The 25849-nt window shown below is 41.2% G+C and overlaps 1 protein-coding gene across 1 annotated transcript in view; it reads left to right on the top strand.

Moving 5' to 3' along the window:
* The window catches only part of LOC108539581 (XK-related protein 4-like), a 432691-nt gene that overhangs the window by 401849 nt on the left and 4993 nt on the right, over nucleotides 1–25849 (top strand). The window contains 1 exon segment of the mRNA XM_017888393.1: nucleotides 20485–23950. Coding sequence (XP_017743882.1) covers nucleotides 20485–21431 — 947 coding nt within the window. The 3' untranslated portion in view covers nucleotides 21432–23950.

The raw sequence follows: 25849 nt of genomic DNA, 5'->3' as shown, positions 1-25849 counted from the left end.
GGGCCGGGCACGGTGGCTCAAGCCTGTAATCCCAGCACTTTGGGAGGCCGAGATGGGCGGATCACGAGGTCAGGAGATCGAGACCATCCTGGCTAACCCGGTGAAACCCCGTCTCTACTAAAAAATACAAAAAACTAGCCGGGCGAGGTGGCGGGTGCCTGTAGTCCCAGCTACTCCGGAGGCTGAGGCAGGAGACTGGCATGAACCCGGGAGGCGGAGCGGAGCTTGCAGTGAGCTGAGATCCGGCCACTGAGCTCCAGCCCAGGCGACAGAGCAAGACTCCGTCTCAAAAAAAAAAAAAAAAAAAAAAAAAAAAAAAAGTGGCAAAAGCGGGCATCCTTGTCTTTTTCTTGACCTTAGAAGAAAAGCTTTCAGTCTTTTACTATCAAGTATTTTTTAGGCTGTGGGCTTTTCATTTATGGCCTTTGTTATGATGAGGTAGTTTCCTTCTATTCTTAGTTTGTTGAGTTTTTTTTAATAGTGAAATAGAGTTAAATTTTGTCAAATGTTTTTTTTGCATCTATTGAGATGATAATATGGTGTATTTTCCCCTTCATTCTGTTAATGTGTTGTATTACATTAATTAATTTTATATCTTAAACCATCCTTGTATTTCAGGAATAAATCCTACTTGGTCATGGTACAAAATCCATTTAATATGCTACTGAATTCAGTTTGCTAGTATTTTGTTGAGGATTTTTGCATCAATGTTCACAAGGGATATTGGTTTGTAGTTTTCTTTTTTGTTGTTGTTTTTGTTTTGTTTTGTTTTGTTTTGTTTTGTTTTGTTTTGTTGAGACAGAGTCTCGCTCTGTCACCCAGACTGGAGTGTAGTGATGCAATCTCAGCTCACTGCAAACTCCACCTCTGTGGTTCAGGCAATTCCCTTGTCTCAGCCTCCCAAGTAGCTGGGATTACAGGCACATGCCACCACACCTGGCTAATTTTTTTGTATTTTTCATAGAGACAGCATTTCACCATGTTGGCCAGACTTGTCTCAAACTCCTGACCTCAGGCAATCCACCCACCTCAGCTTCCCAAAGTGTTGGGATTACAGGCGTGAGCCACCGCACCTGGCTATAGTTTTCTTTACTTGTAGTGTTTCTATCTGGCTTTGCTATAAAGGTAATTCTTGAATGAAGTAGGAATTGTTCCCTTCTTTTCAGTATTTTGAGAGTGTTTGAGAAGAATTTATGTTAATTCCTCTTTAAATATTTGCTAAAATTTACCAAGTGATCCATCAGATCTCTGGGCTTTTCTTTGTTAGACAGTTTTGCCTTTACAGATTCTGCCTCCTTGCTAGTGATAGGTCTGTTCAGACTTTTTATTTCTTTATGATTCAGTCTCGGTAGATTTTGTATTTCTAGGAATTTGTCCACTTCTTTTAGATTACCCAATTCTAATTGGTATACAACTCTTCGTAGTATTCTCTTATAATTCTTTTTTTTCTGTAAAATTGGTAGTGATGTCCCAACTTTTGCTACTGATTTTAATAATTGAGGTTCTCTTTTTTCTTAATCTAGCTAAAGAGTGGTCGATTTTGTTGAACCTTTTAAAGAACTAATTTTTGGTTTTCTTTATTTTCTCTATTGTTTTCTATTCTCCATTTTATTTCTACTCAAATTATTATTATTTCCTTTCTCCTACAAGCTTTGTGTTTAGTTTGTTCTACTTTTTATAATTTCTTAAGGTGTAAAGTTAGATTATTGATTTGAGATCGTATTTTTCAATGTAAGCATTTATAGCCATAGTTTTTTTAGTTTAGCGTTGCTTTGCTGCACCTATTAGTTTTTGCTATGTTGTTTTTTCATTTTTATTTGTCTCAAGATATTTTATAATTTCCCTTATGGTTTCTTCTTTGACCCACTGGTTAAGAGTGTGTTGTTTAAGCCTGGGCAACATAGCAAGATTTCATCTCTACTAAAGAAAAAAAAAAAAACGAGCATGATGTCACACACCCATAGTCCCAGCTACCTGAGAAGCTGACATAGGATGATCCCTTGAGCCCAGGAGTTCCAGGTTGCAGTGAGCTGTGATTGCACCATGATACTCCTGCCTGGGCAACAGAACAAGACCCCGTCTCAAAAGAAACGAATTTTTTAAAAATAATAATAAAGAGGATGTAGTTTAATTTCCACATATTTGTGAATTTTACAGAGTTCCCACTGCTATTCATTTCTAGTTTCATCTCACTGTGATCGAAAAAGATACTTTCTATAATTTCAGTCTTTTGAAATGCTTTAGGATCTCTTTTGTGGCCTAATATATGGTCTATCCTGGAGAATGTTGCAAGTGTGCTTAAGAAAAATGTATTTTCTGCTGGGGTTGAGTAGATGTACTCTGTATATGTCTGTTAGGTCTGGACGGTCTCTACTGTTGTTGAAGTCCTCTGTTTCCTTATCAATCTTCTTTTTGGTTGAACAACCTGATTTTTAAAAACATGAAAACTAAAACAGATACTAAGATACATGAAGTAATCTGTTCTAAATCAGGCCATGTCCATCGTGACACCAAATAATCTTCTTATATCAAAATATATATTTGAACTTTTAAAGCAACTTTTTCAAGAGCTGTCATATGTGGTCATACAGGTTCTGCACTACTCAACAGAAATGTGTGCAAATGCTTTAACTTCCAACCGGCAGTAGCCACTGTTTTATAGCTCTGAAGTAATTGAAAAACAGAATGAGATTCCCCTCCCAAAACACAGCCTGTATCCTTTGAGAGGTTTTTGTTTGTTTGTTTGTTTGTTTGTTTTGTGCTCCCTCTCCCACGAATGCATGAAATGCAAATGAAACCCAATAGGTGTTTTCTCTCAGTCCACAGGGCATCTGGGAGGCCTTAGGACAGTGGGTGATGTAGGGAGAGGACTCCTGAATCAGTCTGGCATCTCTATTAACTAGAGATCAAATAGATAGGCCTGAAAGGCTCACAGCAAAAATCAGATACCAGCCACAATGTTTCCCACTCAAGACCTCAGACAGAAGGAAAAGCTGCAGATCAGGCACACACTATAGACCTGTGGCCCTGATTAGTCACTCCCCGCAGCAGCAGCACTGACTTCATGTATGCCTTGCTTTCTCTCAGTGTCTTATTAGGAGCCTGGCTAAAGTCCTCGGAAGGTCAACACCCCGTCTTCCACCTTGCACCACCTTTGTTTAAGATCTCATCTTGTTAATAGTGTAGAGATCATTTGATGTGCATACCAGTCCATTATCTGCCCATGATCTACTTCCCCTTTCCCTAATTGGTATCTGAGAAAAGCTGATTTTGTGCCTGCTTGATTCAGACACGAGGTCCATTCTGCCCTCATTGTGTTTCAACTTAGAGATGAAAAGTCCATGTAGACCTACTGTGTACAAGAGTTGGTGTAGATTTCTGATGAAGTATACAATGCAAGCAATAGACTGTGAACCCAACATTTATTGCATTCCATGGAAAATGCAGTGACTACGCTGGTTCACTGCTGATAGAATATTCTACAAGGACAATTACTTCTTGCTTTTATCCAATGACAAGAATCATTTAACCCATTATATATTTTTTTTTTCACTTTGGCTTCTTGGAAGCTCACTTAATATTAGCTTAGGGCTGTGGTGTCACTTTTTTTTCTTATTCTCTATCAATCATTTACTGAGATATGTTTCTTTATGATTACCTGGTTCAAGTCTTTTTTCTAAGTTTATCATTCAGAATAAGCTTAATGGGGACTATTGGCCTCAGAATGATCACATGATTGTCACAGCCATTGGGCCACATATATAACAGCATCACCAAATTGTTCAGTCCCTTGTATTGTACTAACCCCAAAAGTCTGAGACATGTAAAATCCAGAGTTTTTGTTGAGAACTTAGACTTGGCTTCTTTAATATTATCAAAGCACCCCTATACATGTATTTATAAAAGCTGAAAATAATTGATTCTCATCCATTTTCAAAGATTTAGAAAGAGCCTTAAATCTGGAGTTGGTCATTTCCATTTAAAAGTCTCTGTCTTTGGGAAATTACTGTTCTTTTACTGCTAGCTACCATACAAATTCCTAATGGAAAAACCTTTACAAGCAGTGATGGCATGAATTGAACTTACTTCTGTCCTATTAGGAACATGTCTTGGTCAGGAAAGAAATGCATGTTGGATTCTTAATGATTTGTGTTTTATATGGTCTGTGCTCAAGGGCTATTTCAGTCCCCAAGATGCTAATAAGCAGTCCCTGATCCAGGTCATTTGTATTTTTTTTATCAGCAAAAACAGCACCCAAGCCATACCTCAATTTAGAACATCTCTAAATTCAATTTTGTTCAATTCAATACAATTTATCAAATAATTATCAACTGTGCTAGGCATTTTCTGTTTCTGGAAGTGCAGCAATGAATAGATCTCAGTCCCTACCCTCATGAATGCCACAAAAGAGAAAGGCTGACAAGTAGCTCGACAAGGCACACAGAGAAGGAGCTTCTTTCTGGCCACCAGTTGGGAGAGGACAGGATGGGTTTCTCAAAGGAGATGGCTCAAACAAGCATCACAGAATTGTCAGCCTGGAAGGATGATTGAGGTCTAGACCCAGATATAGTTCAGAGAACACAAGAGGTTCAAGAGAGAAGAAGGTGGAGGCCCTCAGCATTCCCAGGGGCTAGTCTGTGGCAACCCAAGGTGGGCATTCAGTAAGTGTTTAGTGAATTGAACAACTGAGTATAAAGAAATCAGAAAAGACCACAACAATATCAAAAGCGAATGGAGTCATCGCTGCTTATTCATCAGGGTCGCTGAACTCAGGCTACAGACTGCCTGGGACACAGGATTCATGTACTGACTTGACTTTGAGGTAATTCTTAGTATAAAGCAACCCTCCATTTTTCCAATGAAAGGAGAATATATAAAACAATTTTGAAGCCAACTTAAGTACATAAACTTTCGGAACTGGAGATGAAATGGCTGAATGTTAACGTATTCTATTTGACTCATTAACTGAGTCACAAATATGAATCAAATAATATATGGATTGAAAAAGTTTACTTCTTTCCTTCATCATCATTTTTTAGTCTTCTAGAAGGCATAGTTGGGGAGCACCGCCTCTGTCCTCCTCTGCCTGTTGAAGACGCAGCACTGCTCTGAACAGGTGTGTGAGGCGTTTACTAGAGACAACACCTAACCTAGGTTCTTTCTTGCCATTTATGATCTTCAGAACTACTCACTATGTTGCTTTAAGAGGTTGATTTGTAAGATCCAAAACTGAATTGTGAACTCGTATTTCCAGGAATGCTTCTTAAACTGAGTTAAGTTTCTGTACTTCTTTTTGTGTTTCCATCTTGTCCTTCTTTGTTTCACTAGTTCTGTCAGTAAATCTCTATAATCAGCCCAAACTTGCAATGATTTAGGTCATTTCAAATATATAGGCCTTCCCAAACAGAATTTTGTTATTTAAAAAATACAGTAATTAATAGAGCACCTCAAAATTTGGCAGGTCTGCTAAAAGGTGACTCCTATTCCTAGGAGTGTGTATGGGGAAGAATCTCTCTATATCATCCATGATAAATATGGAAGTAATTCACATAAGCTGGTGAAAGACTTATTTCTCTCTAAAAATAAGGTTATACTAGAAAAGATTGGCTGGACTGACCTTGGTACTCTTGAACCTGGAAGCTGGTTATCACACACCAAGTTTCTGAAGGCTGCCAAAGTGCCAGCCATTTCATCCTCTGAGAACCCTAGACCAGAAAGATCCTTGATAGGTCTGATCATCTGTCCTTTTGGCAAGGAAGGCATCTCTCACAGCCAGAGATTTTCTAAAAGAAAGTTCATAGTGCTCCTGGGTAACCAAGACCGTGAGGTTCTTTCCTTTGGACTTGTTTTCTGAATGATGGAGGTAATACCTAGTATGTGTAAAACTCCGCAGTTTACAAAGCACTTCCACAGCCTCTCTCTCCCCTACTCCCAGCACAGTCCTTGGAGTTAAGAGCAGAACCTACTTGGGCTTCAAGTGATGTGCCCCCACCCAGCAGGCAGAATGGCCCCTGTGTCTCCCCTCCTGGGGCAGGAGAGACACCCACAAGCTGAGTCCTCAGGGAAGGTCAATGCTGTGGGAAGGTCAATGCTGCAAGAAGGCCCTGCAGAAGGCCTCGGCGAAGGAGCGGATGGAAACGGACAAAGGGACTTCCTGAGTCGGGATCCCAGGAGTCCCCCAGGTGGGGTGGAGAAAGGAGACCTGAGACCAGGAGAGAGAGGAAGAGGGTTTCCAGGCAGAAAGTCAGGGAGAAGCAGGGAGGGCACAATTCTGGAAGGACTTGGCATGTCATTTATCTTGTGGGGACATAAATAGGGAGTCCTTGAAGGGTTTTCAGCTGGGGAGATATTTGATCAGATTTCCATCATAGACAGTTCATTTTAATTACAAACTAAAGAAGGGGGACCAGGAGGCCAGATAGGAGGCTGCACCTGATGGGGTCCTCAACTCAGGGATGGGCAGATGGGAATGAAGAGGAGTCCACTCTCCCAAAGCCCTGCAGGGCCCCCAATGTGGCCCCCTCCCACCCCATATCTGATCCTAAATCCTAAAGTGTGTCAGCTCAGATCCAGCTGCTGCTCCCAAAACACAGCAGTGAGTTACTCTCCTCTCCAAGGCGATCTTCATCATATTATGAGATGCTCTCATAGTCTGTCTTCCCCAGGAAAAAACTCATTCCTTTTTCAAAAGCCCTGAGCATCTCCCAGAGACAGCGTGTAAAGGAGCATGCCACATGATGCCCTAAGTGTTGCAGGAGGGATGGCCCAGGTCCCGTGCCCTGCGATGGGAAGGGCGACTGAGAAGGCTGGGCCACTTCTGAGCCCTTGGGGTCCTCACCCGGTGGACTTCCTCTGAGCCAGTCGAGTCAGTCCAACTGTTAGAGCAGAGAATGCTACCACACATGTCCTCAGGGTATTGAGCCGTGTTTTGTAAATCACCTAGAAAGGCATTGCTGGGCTTGAAAGCACAATTTATTGCTGCATTATTAAGTGGTCCCAGCAGCAAGCCATGTTCTTTTTATTGATAGAGTAAAAATGAAGCAACCTAATGGGTGGGACCCTGGAAAATAGGACAGAAGCCGTGGTTCCAGTCTCTCCCCACCCCAGACACACAGAAAAAGCCCTTTTCCTGCTCCCCCTGAACCCCGCAGGCCAAGGAACCAATTCTACAGTGAAATCCTTAGAGAAAGCTACTGTGTGTAAAAGGTGAGATATTTTTAAAGGGCATCCATTTCTGCCAGAAATTATTTGCGGAATGAAGCCAGGAAACAAGCAATCAAAAGCAGAAAAAGGAAGTGTCCACTGGGGTCCCAGAACTCAGAAGGGTTTGGACAGGCATTCCCTCTACCTTCTGCCTTCCTCCAACCAGCCCCTTGCCCCCAGGTCCTTCTCTTTCTGCCTCCTTTTCAGCTTCGGGAGGAATCGCCACATATGGAGACCCTATATTATGAGCTGGGCCATGCCCTCCTTTCTTGTACACAATTCAGGAAAATCCTGAGGAATGAAGCCGCTAAAACCTGCTCCTGTCTCAGACTTCTCTGCAAATCCTGGAACAGCTTCGACTTGGCCCTTCCTTTTTTCCATCAAAGTGGCCTCTATTGCATAGGCCTTTAAGCCAATAATATTAAGCGCACATTCTACACAGGTAATTAATGGCCAGTATTTTTCCTCATACTTTGAGATGATTTTTAAAAATATTATCCTGTCAAAAGCATTTATTATTTTATATCTCTGAGGAAGAAAAAAAAATTTACTCTGTAGCTTGTACCTTTTATTGTATTCTTTCTCTGTCATGCTATTCTATTCAAATCAACTTCCTCCAATAAAATTTCCTTCAATCCCAGGGCATTGAAAAGCTCCAGAGTGAGAGTGGGATGGGGAGGGCAAAACTGCAAGCAAAGCTAGGGTTCAGAATGGCCAATTATATTTATAGAGAAACGTTTCTGTTCATAAAGTGCTCTAACGGACACACTGTGTCACTGATTCTCACTCACTCAAATCCATGAAAATGAGTGAGGTCATGTGACTCACCCAGAGGCACGCAGCTCCAGGAATGGCCTCTGCATCCTCTAGAGCTCCACAGAAGTTGCTTCCCACCCTCACTGCCATCTTCGCCCAAGTATTGAGATACCTCCCACCTCTGTCTGGAGGGTCCCCTTCCCTCTGGCGCACTCTGCCCACTCAGGGATCCTACACGTGCCTTGCCAGGTGGCTGCCGGAGGTGCCACTGCCTCAGGTTGAGGCCCGAGTCCCTTTGTCTGGGATATCATGACCACAGCCTCCTGCCTCCTCTGGTCAGCCCTCCTCAGCCCTGCCTCAGACATACCCAGGCCAGCCGCAGCCACACCTGCAAGCTTTGGCCTGTGACTGTCTCTTCTTGAGCTGCATTTCCCCTCCTGGACCAAGCCTTAGTGCACAGGTTCTCTCTTCTCTACACTCTGCTCACCATCCTGTAAATATGTGTGTTGAAAATATATGTCTGTCTTCCATGCTGATTTTTCAGTTCCTCTAGGGAACGATGTTTGTGTCCTTAGTGCCTGGCACTTAGTAGGTGTTCAATAAACATTTATAAGAGGAAAGAATTGAGAGAGGGATGGAGAGAGGAAGAAAAAGTAGGGAGGATCTGAGTCTGGGCCTTCTGAGTGCAACCCGCAGGTCACTGGAACACAGCTCCCAATGCACCCCTCCATGGATGGGCACGCCAGTGTGTTCTCTCTGGGGTCTCTCCTTGGGAAACTCTCCCACCACAGGCGTTCTTTCTGCCTTCCTCTCTACCAGGTAGGCAGAGTCCTGTTTAAGCAGACTCCCAGCTCTCTTACCAGAAAAGGGCTGCAGGTCTCAATGTTCACAAATGCAAATATTGGTGCCACCTTGTGTGATCACGAACATCCCACGCCAGCACCACCTCTACTTGTGCCACCTACCCCAACACCTGCTGCAAAGCATGTCTTGTGCTCCTTAGTTTCATTTACCCTGGTCCCAGGGTGAGGCAGTGTGAGTGTCACCATTTCTCGTATCTGGGCCCCCTTCCAAGTCCTCGAAGCATGAATAACTCTGAATGTCGGAGAGTGGACAGTAGTTCTCATTAGAATTCACACTTGATTATAGACCCCAGGGATGCAGACTCACTCTCCCAGGTATGCACTCATTACACATTCCCCTAAATAGGCCAGTAACTGTCAATATTGGTGATGCTCGCAGATGCTTTGTGGCATGTGGGCCATCGAATTCACATGCATGGCAGACTACAAAGGCACCTTAGGGACATCTGGGAAGAAGGAACAGCTAAATTTCCATCTCAGAGGCTTTGGCCAGCATGGTCGGGGGCGAGGCTGGGTGAAGGAACTGCCCTTCCCACAAATAGGGGCAGAATGAAGTGCCCAGGTGACCAGCCTGAACCTATCATACCTGTTCACCCTGCAAGTGCCTGCCTGTTGTCCTAGAAATGATCAGGAAGCGTATTGAGGTATGGCATCTGTGGTCCTTAACAGATACCTACAGGTGGAAAGAGTCCCTTTTCAAGAGGTTTATTCATGTCCAGACTCCACCTTGTGTACAAGACGTGCTGACACCAGGAGGTTCCGTAGGTTTGTTCGGTTGTTTGGCTGGCCACTGTGCCTCTGGGCTTTTGTGCAGACAGCACGACCTATGCCCACACTGTAACCATCTAAAAAGGCTTAAGTTATCAGGTTTCACAATTGGCCTAAAATGTTTCGATGCATAGAAGAAAAAGTGTGAGGACTTCAAAGTAAGAAAAATGTGGGTATAAATGCTACTTCTGTTATATGTTAGAAATGTATCCACCAGTGAAGTGAGTGAGGGGCCAGAAAACTGAGGCCCATGGGCCGCATCCGGCCCACCTCCTATTTTTTCATCTGTTTAAGTATTTATGGCTGTGTTCTCTCAACAACAGCCAAGCCAAATGCTTGTGACAGAGACCCACATGGCCGACAAAGCCCAAAACATATATCTGGGCCTCTACAGAAAAGTGTGCCCCTCTGGGTAAGATTATTTCACTTCTCTAACCCTCAGTTTTTTCATCTGTAAAATGGGCAAAATATTTACATTGAAGAAGTAGTGCTGTGAGAAATAAATGAGAAAAAAGTCAGACACACAGCAATGCATGCTTGCTACATGCTGGGATTCTTTTTTTTTTTTTTTTTTTTTTGAGAAGGAGTCTTGCTCACTCTTGTTGCTCGGGCTGGAGTGCAATGGCCTGATCTCAGCTCACTGCAACCACTGCCTCCCAGGTTCAAGCGATGCTCCTGCCTCAGCCTCCCGAGTAGCTGGGATTACAGGCATGTGCCATCACACCAGGCTAATTTTGTATTTTTAGTAGAGATGGGGTTTCACCGTGTTGGCCAGACTGATCTCGAACTCCTGATCTCAAGTGATCCGCCCGCCTCAGCCTCCCAAAGCATGCTGGGATCTTTAAATGCGGATTAACCTTGCTGTTTTCTAGCCATGTCATTCATGGACAGGTAAGAAAGGGATACAGTTTGTCTTCCTGTCTCCATCTGTGTTTCCCTTTTCATTTCTCACCCGCCCCTGAAAGTAGAAAAGCTACAAAAAACAAACAAACAAAAAAATCATGCAGTATCTTTTTTTTTAAAGTGGGATGGAAAATAAACTTACTCTAAATAAAAGCTTAATTCTTTTGAGCATCTCAGGTTACTTATTTTATCATCATTTTATTTTTAGTGTAAAATTAATCATGCAATATGTAGTACTGAACAAAGAAGAGGGTCTTCTTGCTTTCTCCCATTTACAGAATTTTTTTCTCAAAGAAAATATTGTTTAGATAGTTTCAATTTCCCACACTTAAATTATTTGTCTTCTTGAGGAATTTTAATAAAAAACTAAATTTTATAATGAAATGGAGCTATGTGAGATAATCTGAGATGTGTTTTCCCAACCAGAAGGAAATAATCTTCCATATTTGTCAAGAAGGAGGAGAGACACTTTGCTTCTCCCAACAACTTCCTTCAACTCTTTCTATATTAAAACTTTTTTTAATTTGGATTCATTGTTTTCCTTATCACCTCCTCAGCAGCCTTACAATTTGCCTTGCAAAGAAGTAGAAATCCTCCAAATGGATTACCAAAAGAAAGTATATCTCTACCAAAACTAAACATATTAAAGCATTTAAATATTTTTTAATTATACTTTAAGTTCTAGGATACATGTGCACAACGTGCAGATTGCATTTAAGTATTTCTAATCAGAACTATTACAAGGTTTAAAACAGAGATAAAAAGGCTTCAGTGCAGGGATACTGAGAAAGCCCTAGACCCGGTGGAGCTTGTATTACCTTCCTTCCCTTCACTGCGCTCAGCAAAGATCTGAGCACAGAAGGTGTCACCTTTTTTTTTTCAATTATTACCTTACTTCAACTAGGTTAATTAGCTATGATTCTAGCCAAGAGGATCAACTGCTTTCATACTTGTAACTAAAAGACAAGTTATAAACACACTACAGAAATGGGAAGCCATTCTGGCTCTGGATATTCGTTTTGTGACCTGCTACTCTTAGATCATATGATTCAACTCAAATATGGAACTGACTTTCCTCAGGCGAAAACCCAAGAAGACTAGGAGGCCTCTTTTAAATCAGAAAGTGCAAAGAGGAGGAAAGCCCAGGTGCTTGTGCCTGTGATCCATTTTGTGAAAAGAATCCAAAACGGATCCTTTGACCTTGGCACCAATATGGTTGCTATAAGGCCTGCAGGAGTTGGTGTGAGGGAAGCCCATTAGGGAGCAGATACCTAAAGAGGGGGCAAGAGTTAAAGACCTCCAGGGTCCTCCATAGCCTGCCATGTACCCCGTGAGTGTGAACTGTGGGAGATTTGAGACCTCCCTGCACTTGTGAGTCTCATGCTCCGGTTGTTGGTGAAGGTAACCATACCAATCCATTGTGGAGGACAGAGTTTTGGAAGCAGGACTTCTGATGCCTGTTTTCCTTGCTAATTACATGAGTGTGGGCAAGCCTTTTAACCTCTCTTTGGTTCTGTTTCCCTGTTTGCAAAAAAACAATACTTGCCTCAAAGTGTTATTATGACATTTAAATTGCACAAAGGCTGTAGTTGCCTAACATATCACTGTGGACAAAGCAAGGGCCCAACAAATGCTTGTTCCTTCTTAATTTGTCTGTGATTATGAGCCTTATATGCACTAAAGAAACTATAAAATTTCTTGACTACAAGAAATCAATATTATACTGCCATCTAAATTTCAGTATTGTATTTGTTAGTCGGTTGGTTTGTTTAGAAACTATGCCTTTAGGGGAAAAAATTATGGTGAGAGTGTGAGGAGAAGATATATGTGTAATGAATGGTCATGTGATCATCTCACCTCTGTAGTAGGGTTATGTTGTAAATCGTCCATTCTTAAAACTACTTGTGAGAATATACTTTAAATTTCCTCTAAAAATGTTGAAACCAACAGAAAGCATGAAGAAATGGGGAGAGAAAAAGTGAAGTCAAGATGTTTGCAATGATGTTGGGAAGACAGAAAAATGATATGAGAATAGCTACTGTATGGCAAATGTACTCATTCATTAAAAAGTCAAAAAAACAGCAGATGTTGACAAGGATGTGGAGAAAAGGGAATGCTTATACACTGTTGGTGGGAATGTAAATCAGTACAACCTTTACAGAAAACAGTATGGAGATTTCTCAAACAGCCAAAATTAGAACTATCATTCCATCCAGCAATCTCACTACTGGGTACATACCCAAAGGGAAGGAAATAATTATACTGAAAAGACACCTGCACTTGTATGTTGATCATGGCACTATTCTCAATCGCAAAAATATGGAGTCAGCCTAAGTGTCCGTTAGAGGAGGATTGGATCAAAAAAAGTACATGGTACATGTACACCATGGAAACATCATGCAGGCATAAAAAAGACTGAAATCATGTTTTTTGCAGCAATATAGATGGAACTGGGGGCCACTATCCTAAGTGCAATAACTCAAACAGGAAGTCAAATACCACATGTTCTCACTCACATGTGGGAGCTAAACAATGGGTACATGTGGACATATGGAGTGGAATAATAGACATTGGAGACTCTAAAAGGTGGGAGAGTGGAGGGGGGTGAGGGCTGAAAAATGACCTCTCAGGCACAATGTTTACCATTTGAGGGATGGGTACACATAGAGGCCCAGACTTTACCACAGCACAACATATGCACGCAAGAAAGCTGTACTTGTGCTCTGTCAGTATATATAAATGAAAAAATTAAAGTTTTTTTTTTTTAATGAGAGGGGAAAATGCACTAATTTAAGAAGTTAATAGGCAAGCAGAGTGATGGGTGCTGGGGATACCATGGTGAGCCATGGGCTGCACACCCTCCCTCCTGGGGTCACATCCATCAGTACCTGCACAGATATAGAGCTAAAGCAGGCATGCCAGGGTATGTGAGGACCAATGAAGGGTGTTAGGGGTTAGAAAAGGTTTCCTGAAGGAATGAATGATGCTTCATCTGAAAACTGAGGAATGAGTGGGAATTAATTGGAGAGAGTGGCTTTCCAAGGGAGAGCACAGCATTTTCTATCTGTGGGAAGAGAATGCGGCTTTACATAGCATTTGAGAAAAGGAGAGATGGCAGTGTGCCTGCAGCACAGAGAGGCAGGTACAAGACAAGGCGGGAGAGCTCCGGTGGGCCCAGAGAACTGCCAGGTCGGGCCTTCCAAGCTGTCCTGAGAGAGTCCCAGCCATCAGCACAGCTCTTCTGGCTCTGGAAATAAAGAGAAATGGAGAAGTCAATGAGAGCCCTTTAGCTGATTCAGCATGTAGGGTCCATTTGTTGTATTATTCTCTCTGCTTTTTTTGTATGTTTGTAAATGTTCATGATAGTAAATTTTTAAGTTAGAACAAAAAAAAAAAAGAGGCCTTCTCACCAGCTGCAATTTAGCTGTGAATGTGTGCCAGTGACCAGAAGTTTCTCTAAGAATGCAAACTTCGGCTTGCCTGTTGCAGGGGAAGGTTATGGCCTCCTTAGGGAGAAAGAAAATGACAGGCTCATCCTCTCTGTGGAAGAATCAAAGAATTCAAGCACTTGGTTAATTTGCTGAGCCTCTTCCATCTAGGGAATTAGGCTGTACATCCTACGAAGCATGCACTGGGGATTTCCAAGAATTCTTGTTTACACCCAGACCACAAACAACACAACAGGAGTTCAGATTTTATTACACAGTGATTTGGCATTTGCAGCTCAAACTGAAATTTTAAAAAAGCAGAAGAGAGGAACAACGAAGAATCGTGCAAATCTTTTGAACACTTCATTCTCTCTGTGGTTCTGGCTCTACGTTTGGAATACTCTTTCTTTTTTTTCCTTCTGTCCCTCCTTCTTTTCCCTCTAAGTGCCAATTCTGAATATATGTTAAGCACTTTGCAATGCTCAAGGGGACAGAAGGATAAACAGGTATTTATCCCTACCTGAAAGACCCCCGGTAGTGAGAAATACAATAATTAAACAAGCACATAATGAAGCATAATTACAAACCGGGATCCATGCTCTTAAAAACAGGAAGGGGTACTTGGTATGGAAACATGTCTGTGGAGAGAACCAATTTACATTTGGGGGCCAGAGATAGCCCCTCCTAGTCTAGAGGTTTCAAAATCAAAGGGACTCAGTTTATAATGTTTTCAAGGGGAGTTTTACAACCGACGTTAACCCTTTATACATTATTTCCTACAGGAAATAATGCATAAGTTGAGATGATAGAGTTTCTGCCCACCACACACACCTGCTATCAACCATACTCTAAGCTATCATTTTTTATAATCCTAATACAAAGAATTCTCTACCTCTCTCATTCAGACTGCTTTTAGACACAAATTAGAGGCAGGTTATAGGAAAGCAATTTACCTGTGATGAAAAGCAGAGGTTAGTGATGTTGAGTCCTTTTAATGGGCGCTGTGGGAAGCCTTGAAATCGAATCTGAATTTGGAGCACAGCCACAGGAATCAGAGCAAAGGTAAAGAAAAGAATAGTTAGAGCAGATAACTGGCATTTAAATAGAGTACCTTCCTTTCTTATTCTGAGCTTTACTTGTGTTTTAAGAACACATGTGGAGTTAGATTTGGGGAACACCAAACGTCATTAATGCAACTTTTTTTTTTTTTTTTTTTTGAGACAAAGTCTCACTCTGTCACTCAGGCTGGAGTGCAGTGGCGCCATCTCGGCTCACTGCAAGCTCCACCTCCTGGGTTCACCTAATACAACTATTTTTTAAATAATTTAATTCCGCACTACGTTCAATAAGAAAAGGAAATAGGGGAGAGTAGAGTTAAAGGAGGGGAGGAGGGGAAGGAAGGGGAGGAAAACAAGGACATGAAGAGAGATGCCCTAAAGGGAACATACACCCATGAGAAGCAAAAAGAAGAGGGAAGAAATTGAAAACTTTTGCTGTTCGCTTGGACTACATCATATTGATTTCTGTCAGTTCCCCTTGAAATGCTAATTCGCTAGTGAGCTAGTATTAGACCCATAACCCTTATTCTGAAAAATCTTTATTTAAAATGGACAAGTATCTTAGACATCCTCTGAGAAACTAGCCTCTGGCTTACTCAGCAGTGTCTACAATAATTCAGATGCACAAATCTGAAGGGCTAAAAGTAGCTATCTCCTAGTCTAGAGTTTCAAAATGAAAACTCTTGGATTATAATATTTCCAATTTCCTTTACCACCCTTAATCAAAAAAAAAAAAAGGAATCTCTGTATATACATAGCCGTTTGATAATCAGTTCAAAATGATGGAATAAACTGTCACACCAACTTTATGGTCATTGAACTGTTGTATTCAAAGTCAGATTGATTAGTCAGACTGTGATACAGTAAGAAAGCAAAGACATCCTGATCAGCCTGACTCATTTCAGTGACAGAAACAATGACCCAAAATGGTCTGCATTATGAACACATGGATTTGGGTGACTTTGGACATGGCATTTCAGTCAAGCTGCAGATAAAATCCTTTTCTTAGAACTGTGGCCGCCTATCTGGAAATTCATGTTCCCTCTCATTCCGAGAAGGGCATTACACTAGCAACAGGAGGGATAAAGGGAAGAAGAATTGTGTTCTTTACACGAGAAAGCAAATGTTGTCACCTACAGCCAGATTGCGTCCAGGTATTTCATCGTAGGCCCATGAGGTTTCAGGTCTCACGGTCAGACATACAGTTCTGGGGCTCAGAAAGGCTGGGAGTCCAGATGGGCATTTGCTTTCTGCTGGGTTCAAGGCACGGAGTGAGTGAGGTCACCCAGAGAAAGGCTGAGATGGAAAGAGGACTGAGGACTGCATCCCAAGCAATGGCAGTAGCTAAAGGACAACCAGACCAAATGGGGGAACAAGAAACAACAGGAGGGAAAACAGGAGACACATCTGAAATAAAGAAGAGGAGAAAGAAAAAAAATCCCACGAATGGTGTTTCCTGGGATAAAGGAGGCTCGTTACCTGTTTGTAAGATCTGGGGAAGGTACTCTTATAGAGGAAGAGATGGAATCCAGAGAAAGGCAGGTTAACTGTTAGCATCCTTGTTTAGGAGGCAGGAGGTTCACTTTGGAGAAGGACAATTTTCACCCAAGATAAATGGGAGGCAGGAGAGAGGGAAGATAACCTCTCAAAGTGAAACTCAATTTCTTTTCTATAAAATAAGATGATTGCAATAGGTAAGCTTTAAGGTCTTATCACCTATTTTCACATTTTAAGAAATAATATATAATCCCTTTTAGTCCCCTGTAGCTGTTTTTATAGTTCGATCTTAGAAGCAAGTTTTCATGAGTGATATACTATTCATTATTTTGAAAGAAAAGACCGACAGACCCATTATATATTTTTTCCTGGAGCCACTGAAGGAATCTTCATATTTTAGTATATTGATGATGCTGAAAAAATACACTGTTCAACGTCACTTATATATTCCTGCCTGGGAATGTAACCATGAAGAAGCAGAAGGTAAACCCAAAATGAGGAACACCTTTTTTTTCTTTTTTTTTTTTCTTATTTTCAAGTACCATACTCTTCAAACAATGTCAGTGTCATAAAGGCAAAGAAAGCATTTGGAAATATTCCAGGTTAAAGGAAACTAAATGAATACAACAATTAAATGTAGTACCTGATTCTAGACTTTATCCTGTATGGGGAGAAAAATTTTGGAATGGACATTGTTTATGTCAATTGGTGAAACCAGAATACTGATAGTGGATTTTTTGAAAGTACTGTATCAATGTTAAATTGATTGAAGTTGATAACTTTATGTGGTTATGTAAGAGAATATCCCGATTCATAGGAAATAAACACTGGTATATTTTAGGGTAAAGGACCATAATGTATGCATTTAATCACAAATGGGTGAGAGAGAGAGAGAGAGACAGAGAGAGGGCAATGATAAAGTCAGTTGACAATTGGGGCAAATGAAATATAGATGTTCAATATAATATTTCTATTCTTACAATTTTTCTGTAAGTTTGAAATTATTTTCAAATAACAACTTAAAATACACATTAATAGCTAAAGGAGTGCTCAGAGTCCTGTGTTCCAGCACTGTGCCACTGCACATCAGAAGCTCCAGAGAACTCTAAGAATAAGGCCGTGCCTTGCTGAGGAAGTCTACCTTGGCACTGGAAAAAACTGAGCTTGTATTATTTGTATAAAGAGCAAAAGAACTAAGTGTTCTGTGGCAGTTGTGAATTTGTGAAGTTGTAAGGGTCTTAACTTGAATATGACCCCATATTTTCTGTTCAGCATGTATTTGTCTTATAAAAATCAATTGTTAAACATACGAAAAAGTAAATAATCATCAAAGGAAGGCCCAGCACGGTGGCTCATGCCCAAAATCCTAGCACTTTGGTCAGGCTCGCGCCAACCAAAGCGGCCTTGAGTTACGTCTTCCTGTGCACACTGGTAGAACCATTCTGACCACTCCGTAGACAACGCCGCTTTGGTTGGCGCGAGCCTGACCGGCGATGCAGTTATCTTCCTGAAGGCGGCGCTGTGCCCCAGTTGTGCTGAAGGAGGCCAGTGTGCAGGAAGAGGAGGGGCATTCCTGGGCAGAAACCGAGCTGGGCGCCCCGCTTAAAACCACAAAGCGAGCACAGTCTAGTGAGAAGCTACACGTTTGCAAATGGTACACATAAGGAGAGAGATATGAGCGGCTTCTATACCCTACAAAGGCGTAGAAATTAAAACGGCACAACATTTTGTTCTTAGATCCCCAATTGATCATAAAGACGTTCGCATAGTCATTATCCCATTACCTTTTATTTCGCATTTCTCTCACCTTCTTTTGTCATTTTTTAAACTTTTCTACTTCCCCTCTTTTCACTCCAGAATTAGTTTTATAATTGATGTCGGTGTTTTCTGTTGCTTAGAAATTAAATTATCAGAAACTCCTTTGTATACTGGTCTCTGACCTATAAATAGCACCACAGCTGCCTGTGACTTACAGCAATTAAAGATTTTTGTGCTAACCAGAAAAAGAAAAGAAAAGAAAAGCCTGAAGGTCCTAGTGTAGCATGTCTAGTTGTTCTGCTGGCTTTATTGGGAGGAAATATGAGAAATGGCTATTGGAAAATATTTTCCTTATCAATAATTGTTCTTTGGAGTTTACCTTATTCAAGGAGGATGTATCAGAAATAATTATTGGGGTTGAGTGTATTTCTGTCAATTCGTGTGGCCTTTTTCCACAAGAGTACTTCCTTTTCATTTTTCAAGGATTATAGACAACAGCTCTTCTCTATAAAAAATATTTTTGAATAAAAATACCAATTCCATTATAAGCTCTTGGCAATCAACATATCTTCTATTATTTCCAAAAGAAGAGAAAGGTTTTAATGGGGCCTGGTTATGATTAATAATAGATTCGGTGAAGAAAAAGCCAGCCGGACTTTAAAACAGATGAGAGCATTCTTAGTCTTGGTAAGTCTTGGTTCAGCTCATTAAGGAAGCCAGCTGCGATGCAGATCGGCATACCGTTTCCGTGACAAAGAGGAATTTCCCATAAAAGCCCTCTCCTAAAGGAGGCCAGTGTGTTTTTAGGTGAGCCCTGGCCACATCTGGACCATAGAGATGAACTGTGCCACACAGGAGGTGGAACAAGAGTCGAGGAAAACAACAAAAATGACTTTTGGCCAGGCACAGTGGCGGATGCCTGTAATCCCAGCACTTTGGGAGGCCGAGGTGGGCTGATCACGAGGTCAGGAGATTGACACCATCTTGGCTAATACGGTGAAACCCTGTCTCCACTAAAAAATACAAAAAAAATTAGCCGGGCGTGGTGGTGGGCGCCTGTAGTCCCAGCTACTCGGAGGCTGAGGCAGGAGAATGGCGTGAACCTGGGAGGCGGAGCTTGCAGTGAGCCCAGATCGTGCCACTGCACTCCAGCCTGGGCGACAGAGCAAGACTCCGTCTCAAAAAAAAAAAAAAAAAAAGATTTGTAACATTTGGAAGCCTACTTTTAGAGGGAATACCAACCAAATGGGGCCAATAAAATGATAAAATAAGAGAAGTGACTGAAAAATAATTTCAGTATAATCTTTAATCTATGAAGGGCCAAGAGATGGAAGACAGGGAGCGGACATGTCTTCTGTTATGGGAAAGGCAGTGAGGAAAAGATGAAAGCTGTAGGAAGAGGGCCAGATTGCACTAGGACAAACTGTGCACCAGGTATCACAAGAAACATTGCCAAGGATGTTGTACAGACACCTTTTATTTCTAAGAACGCATAAACTGTCTTTTGTGCATAAGCTACATTTAATCCTGCTTCCAAGCAGAAAGATAAACTAGCTAGTCCCTGGTTTCCTGTGATTACATATCCCCTTCAATCATGGAATCACAAAGCTGACAGGGAGGTTTGGAGATCACCCACTTTAAAAATGAGGACACCTGTTTTAACAATAGTCCCAGGACATGAGGGTAGTAAGTGGCAAAGTTAAAACAGCAACCCAGGTCCGACAGCCTCCGGTCCATGGTTATTTTCCCACTTCACAGAACTACCTCCTTAGTCCATTTACACCAAATACAGACAGTTAAACTCCACCCCATTTCCAGGCCTCACACCCGTGCTGGGTTTGAGGAGCATTCCTATTAGCTTCATGACTTCTCCATATGGGTGAGCCTTAGAGAGGACAGATACGAGGATCCCTATCCGAGTTAAAACCCAAAGAAAATTCTGGCTAACATGGTGAAAACCCTTCTCTACTAAAAGTATAAAAAATTAGCCGGGCGTGGTGGTGGGCGCCTGTAGTCCCAGCTACTGCGGAGGCTGAAGCAAGAGAATGGCGTGAACCGGGGAGGTGGAGCTGGCAGTGAGCCAAGATCGCTCTGGGCAACAGAGCTAGACTCTGTCTAAAAAAAAAAAAAGAAATTAAGAGCCTTTGCTGAGGTCAAAGCCAGCCTTCCCCAAGCCCCAGCTCTGTGTGACTTCCAGGGGTATTGCTGCAACTGATTTTTGACAGACTGTCTTCCTGTTTGCCTTTGTAGGTTTCACAGCGGCAGCCTCCCTCGTGTCCCTGGCCTGGGCCTTGGCCTCCTATCAGAAGGCCCTCCGGGACTCTCGAGATGATAAGAAGCCCATCAGCTACATGGCGGTCATCATCCAGTTCTGCTGGCACTTCTTCACCATCGCCGCCAGGGTCATCACGTTTGCCCTCTTTGCCTCGGTTTTCCAGCTGTACTTTGGGATCTTCATCGTCCTTCACTGGTGCATCATGACCTTCTGGATCGTCCACTGTGAGACAGAATTCTGTATCACCAAATGGGAAGAGATTGTGTTCGACATGGTGGTGGGGATTATCTACATCTTCAGTTGGTTCAATGTCAAGGAAGGCAGGACACGCTGCAGGCTATTCATTTACTATTTTGTGATCCTTTTGGAAAATACAGCCTTGAGTGCCCTCTGGTACCTCTATAAGGCTCCCCAGATTGCAGACGCATTTGCCATTCCAGCGCTGTGTGTGGTGTTCAGCAGCTTTTTAACTGGCGTTGTTTTTATGCTGATGTATTATGCCTTCTTTCATCCCAATGGACCCAGATTTGGGCAGTCACCAAGCTGTGCTTGTGAGGACCCAGCCGCTGCCTTCACTTTGCCCCCAGACGTGGCCACAAGCACCCTACGGTCCATCTCAAACAACCGCAGTGTTGTTAGCGAGCGTGATCAGAAATTCGCAGAGCGGGATGGGTGTGTACCTGTCTTTCAGGTGAGACCCACTGCCCCATCCACCCCATCATCTCGCCCACCACGGATTGAAGAATCAGTCATTAAAATTGACTTGTTCAGGAATAGGTACCCAGCATGGGAGAGGCATGTTTTGGACCGAAGCCTCCGAAAGGCTATTTTAGCTTTTGAATGTTCCCCATCTCCTCCAAGGCTGCAGTACAAAGATGATGCCCTTATTCAGGAGCGATTGGAGTACGAAACCACTTTATAAAGCAAAAGGAGTTGCAGGACCCACAACATACAGATGAAGGGGTGACAGCAGGGCTGTGGCCATAATGACACTTCATCCTAGAGCAGGGCAGTGAGCTGTGAAGTTCCTAGTGTGACCATCATCACCATTATCATTTGATCCTGTTGGCTGGGGGCAGCTGGTCTCCTTCCAAAGCAGCTGCACCTGAGAGTCTCTGACTCCACCTGAAAGAATGACGCTGGCTTAGTAGGACTCTCCATTGCTACCAAACTCCTCCTGCACGGTCTTGGGTGCACCCACCAGAGGGTACTATTATTATGGAAAATTTTGCCTCCAATCATTAGGGTGTCTTGATGGTGTTAACTGATCTTTCCATAAAAATAGATTCAGTCATGCACACATACACACACTAACACCAGTCCTCTGTCAAAAAAGTTTAGGTGACTTTTCCTGATGCAAAGCTCTGATTCCTGCAGGAATATAAAAACAAAGAGAGAAGTATCCCTCAAGAAAAAAAAATAGTATTGCTTAGAAAAGAATTCATAAACCATTTTCTCATTTGGAAATCCATACCACGTGTGAAAATCCTATCCAATGGACAGCAAACCCAAATGTTGTTTACACATGTGTTAGCATTGATGGAATGGTTCATTTTCTACACATTTCAGGATTTGTTTTATATTTTAAATTTTCTGTTGTGAAGATCCTTTTTGACAGAAATCCTATGCAGCCCATGTACGGCTTTCGACAAGACCAAGGAGCTCAATAACTTTATGATGTAAATTAAATAGTAATCATGATTCAGTATTCAATTGCAAAAATGTAATAGGTACACAAAGAGGAAGTGGGGAAAAAGGCAAAATGAGAATCCGATTCCCAGGCATGTGCAGCGCCTATTGGGACATAACGGCAGTGCTGCACGAACCAGAGGAATGGGCTGCAACCGGATCTGTTTCCAGATGCAGAATGAGTGGCTCTGTGTGACAATAGGCAGACGCCGACTCTGGAAGACGCCGTGCCACTCCTTTCTAGTGCCAAACACCATCCAACCACAGGACTGATGTGGAAGCCCCGAACAACTGAGAATGATTGGCATGAGCCCCCTAAAAGCAGGCAAGAGAACAAGCAATCAAGTTCTCCACTGTGTACAGACTTTTGCTCCCCGCAATCCAAGGTCAAAGTGATACGTCTTTTAGTGGCTTTGGGACACTTTTTAGTAAGTATGAGCAGACAGATGCAATGAATATGCTATGAAAAAACCCTTCTGAACTGATAGAGGGCTTATCACTATATCCAGCTAAGATTTGTATTTGAATCATCTGTAAAGTCGCACTCTTACAACAAGCTTCTGGGTTTTAAATACCTCCGTACAGCAAGTAAACGTTCCCCGCTTTCTGTTCTCAGTGTCCTTGGTCATGGTGCTTTTCGTTGCATTAAAAGTGCCGGTCAAACTTTGATAGTATTTTTTTATAGTTGGTGCAGAGTGGAATAACTCATGGATTATTTCAATATTTTTGTAATAAAAAATATAGGGTATACACATAGGCATCATCACTTTTTTTATAGACCTGGAATCGTTTAAAATACTTTAAGCGTCATAATTACTTGGGATGTCAGAACCTGGTCCACAAATTCCATCAGCCTGCCTCAGCAGATTGAAAACATTTGTCTTTTGCAAGATCACCCTACTTTGCAAGTTGGTGCCCCCAGGAACCTGGCCAGGGGTGCTATCAGAATATCAGGTGAAGAGAGAATCAGCTTAAATAGAAAGGGCTTGTCAAGACTGGCCAATGTTTCCCAGGAAATCAAAGATGTAAATGATTACTTTCATCCATCCATTATAACAAACCTGACCACAGTGGAAGATGTCTTAAAACTTCCTTCCCTGGTTTTATATTAACCCAGCTGATAGATTAAGTATTAGTCAAACCACTAAAAAAGAAAAAGAAAAAAAGTTTAACTTAATTATTTGGTTATTTGGACTAATTCACATAAAGTAGTCCAGTTCTCTAGCCACCACCTGTAATGGGTGTGTCATCCAGAGACTGTGTCCCCACAATGACATCACAGGAAGTAACAGAGGGCTCAACCTAGGACTTCTTTTGGTACAAAGCCCCAAATCAATTTTTTTTTTAAAAATAGACAATTTTTATAAGTAGACATACTTCCTAGTACTCCAGGATTTGATCCTCCAAGCAAGATTTCCACTAAAAAATATAATCTTTTGTTGGGATGTGGAAAGATTACCTAGTCACCAGTAAAGGCCCAGGAAAAGGCTCTTGTTGTCAGCACATGGTGAAAACATTCCACCCCCCATTGTAGAAGGAAAAAAATGATGATTTTGGCAAATTCTTCACTTTTGTGCAGAACCTTGAGTTATTAGCTTCGTTGTTTCCAAGACAACTTTTAACTGATGATCTTTGGAAATTGAGTTTCTCATTTGAACTATACCTTTGATTCTATGAGTAAATCACAGATTACAATCTAATAGAGTCAATCAATCAACACAAACCCAACAGGCCCCATCATGCTTCAATCATGTAAGTTCTAAGTTATTTCTCAACTTGGTCTCTCATTCAACATGTTAAGAGTCAGAATGAATACTATGTCAATTAAAAACGATGTACTGTGCTTTGACTTGGAGGTGAGATTGGCAGTCAGGAGAATGTAAGAAGGTTGAATTTTTCAGTGATTTCCCAAATACTGTAAATACTCTGTTATCTGACATACTTGGAGATTATGATGTTTTAATTCGGCATGAATTCTTGTTAAGGAAAGAACATATCCACGATATGATGAATTATAACCTTTCAAAAGGTTACAAGAGCAAAACAACTTACTCTAGAGGTAAATCATGATTTAGCCTTGCTTCCATGATTCAGGAAGCAATACACTGCCACCAGACTGTTGTGGTGATAACAACTTTTACTCGTTTTCTAGATGCACAGATAACAGAGAGTTTAAAGTATTCAGATTTAAAGAGACATCGTCAATGTACAAAGAAACAAAGTTTAATTTTTGTATTTATATTTTAATTCTAACATTTCCTTTTCAGTCTGCCATTAAACCCTCCACAGACAGTAACTGGAGAATCCCAAAGGAAAAAAAATTGGAAATGGTGCATTCCTTATCTGCAGCCTCCTTTCCATGTCTGAGTCCACTTTGATTCCATTTAAGAGGGAGATCTGCTCTTACTCACTTTTTGCATAGGATCAGGAAATTTTCTAAAGGAACAACATTGTAATTTGTTTTTTTTTTACTTGCATTTCTAAATATGAAACCATGTTTAATGAATATATATAATGTGTGTGTGTGTATCTTAACCATAGTGACACTTTGTTTGTGTGAAAGAAAAGGAAATAATTTTTCCGTGTAAGTCAAAGTTTGGTCTCCCAAAATGACTATGTCCTTTAAATCCTCTTTGCTTATTTACTTAACTATGTACTGTCTAGTTCAGTAACATTGACTTTACAGACACTTAGTTACTACTCATTTATGATAAATGCTGTTAACCCAACAAATATAATAAATTCTCTTACTGACATGGCAAGAATATATAATTCAAGTATTAGCAAAAGATAATCTGAAGATAAAAGTAAAATGAAGTATTTATGGTTAATTTCAAAATGCCCAATTTATTTTGCTCTGTGAGTAAAGGAAGTGATTGCACAGACCAATTAAAAGTGAATGAGAGTAATTGAAAACTCAATGGCTGTTTTTTAAAAATGATATGTTCTTTTTAAGTGTGTGTGTACATATACGTGTACATATATAATGTACACGTATATGTATGTACACACACTTTCCAACTAAAGTAACAGAGATGAAAAGGATAAAGTATATACTGCTTTTGAATGCATATAAAGTGGTATGTTATGCATATAAAGTGTACATAAGCTTTTTAGAAAAAAAGCATTTTCCTACTGCTTTTTCAAAACCAACCCAAGCTTACAGTCCATCTATAAGACCAACACACTTACGAACTTCAGTTGGAAATACCTAGATACAATTCAGCACTTCTTAGCTTGAATGAGTTTTATCACTTCTTAAGGATCTCATCTTTCAAACAGCTGAATAAAATAGTTCTGTGTCACTTCAAAGTTTCTTTCTCTGAACAGATTGAATTGAGCAAAGAAAACCTCTTCTGTCCTTACCAGGATTGTGTAAGGTTACACATTTGCTTTTAAATATACCAAATGCCATTGAATGGAAACAAGTTCTGACACAATGTTTAGACAAGAATCCAGAGATTTTTTCTAATGAACCATTTTCTAGACTAAATATATGCTCCCTTGCATTTTCCACATATCTTTGCCATTAGCTATTGCTGTTTCTATATAAAGCTTGGATGAGATGCCTGCATTTTTATGTGCTAAGGAGAATTCCTTAAAGCCTTTTTAAAAATAGCTCATACTGTCATTCAGATTATAGCTCAGAGG

The sequence above is a fragment of the Rhinopithecus bieti genome, unplaced genomic scaffold, assembly GCF_001698545.2.
Source record: "Rhinopithecus bieti isolate Rb0 unplaced genomic scaffold, ASM169854v2 scaffold_18037, whole genome shotgun sequence".
Taxonomy (NCBI): domain Eukaryota; kingdom Metazoa; phylum Chordata; class Mammalia; order Primates; family Cercopithecidae; genus Rhinopithecus; species Rhinopithecus bieti.
The sequence above is the reverse complement of the archived record's forward strand: the minus strand, read 5'-3'. Positions and strand labels throughout refer to the sequence as shown.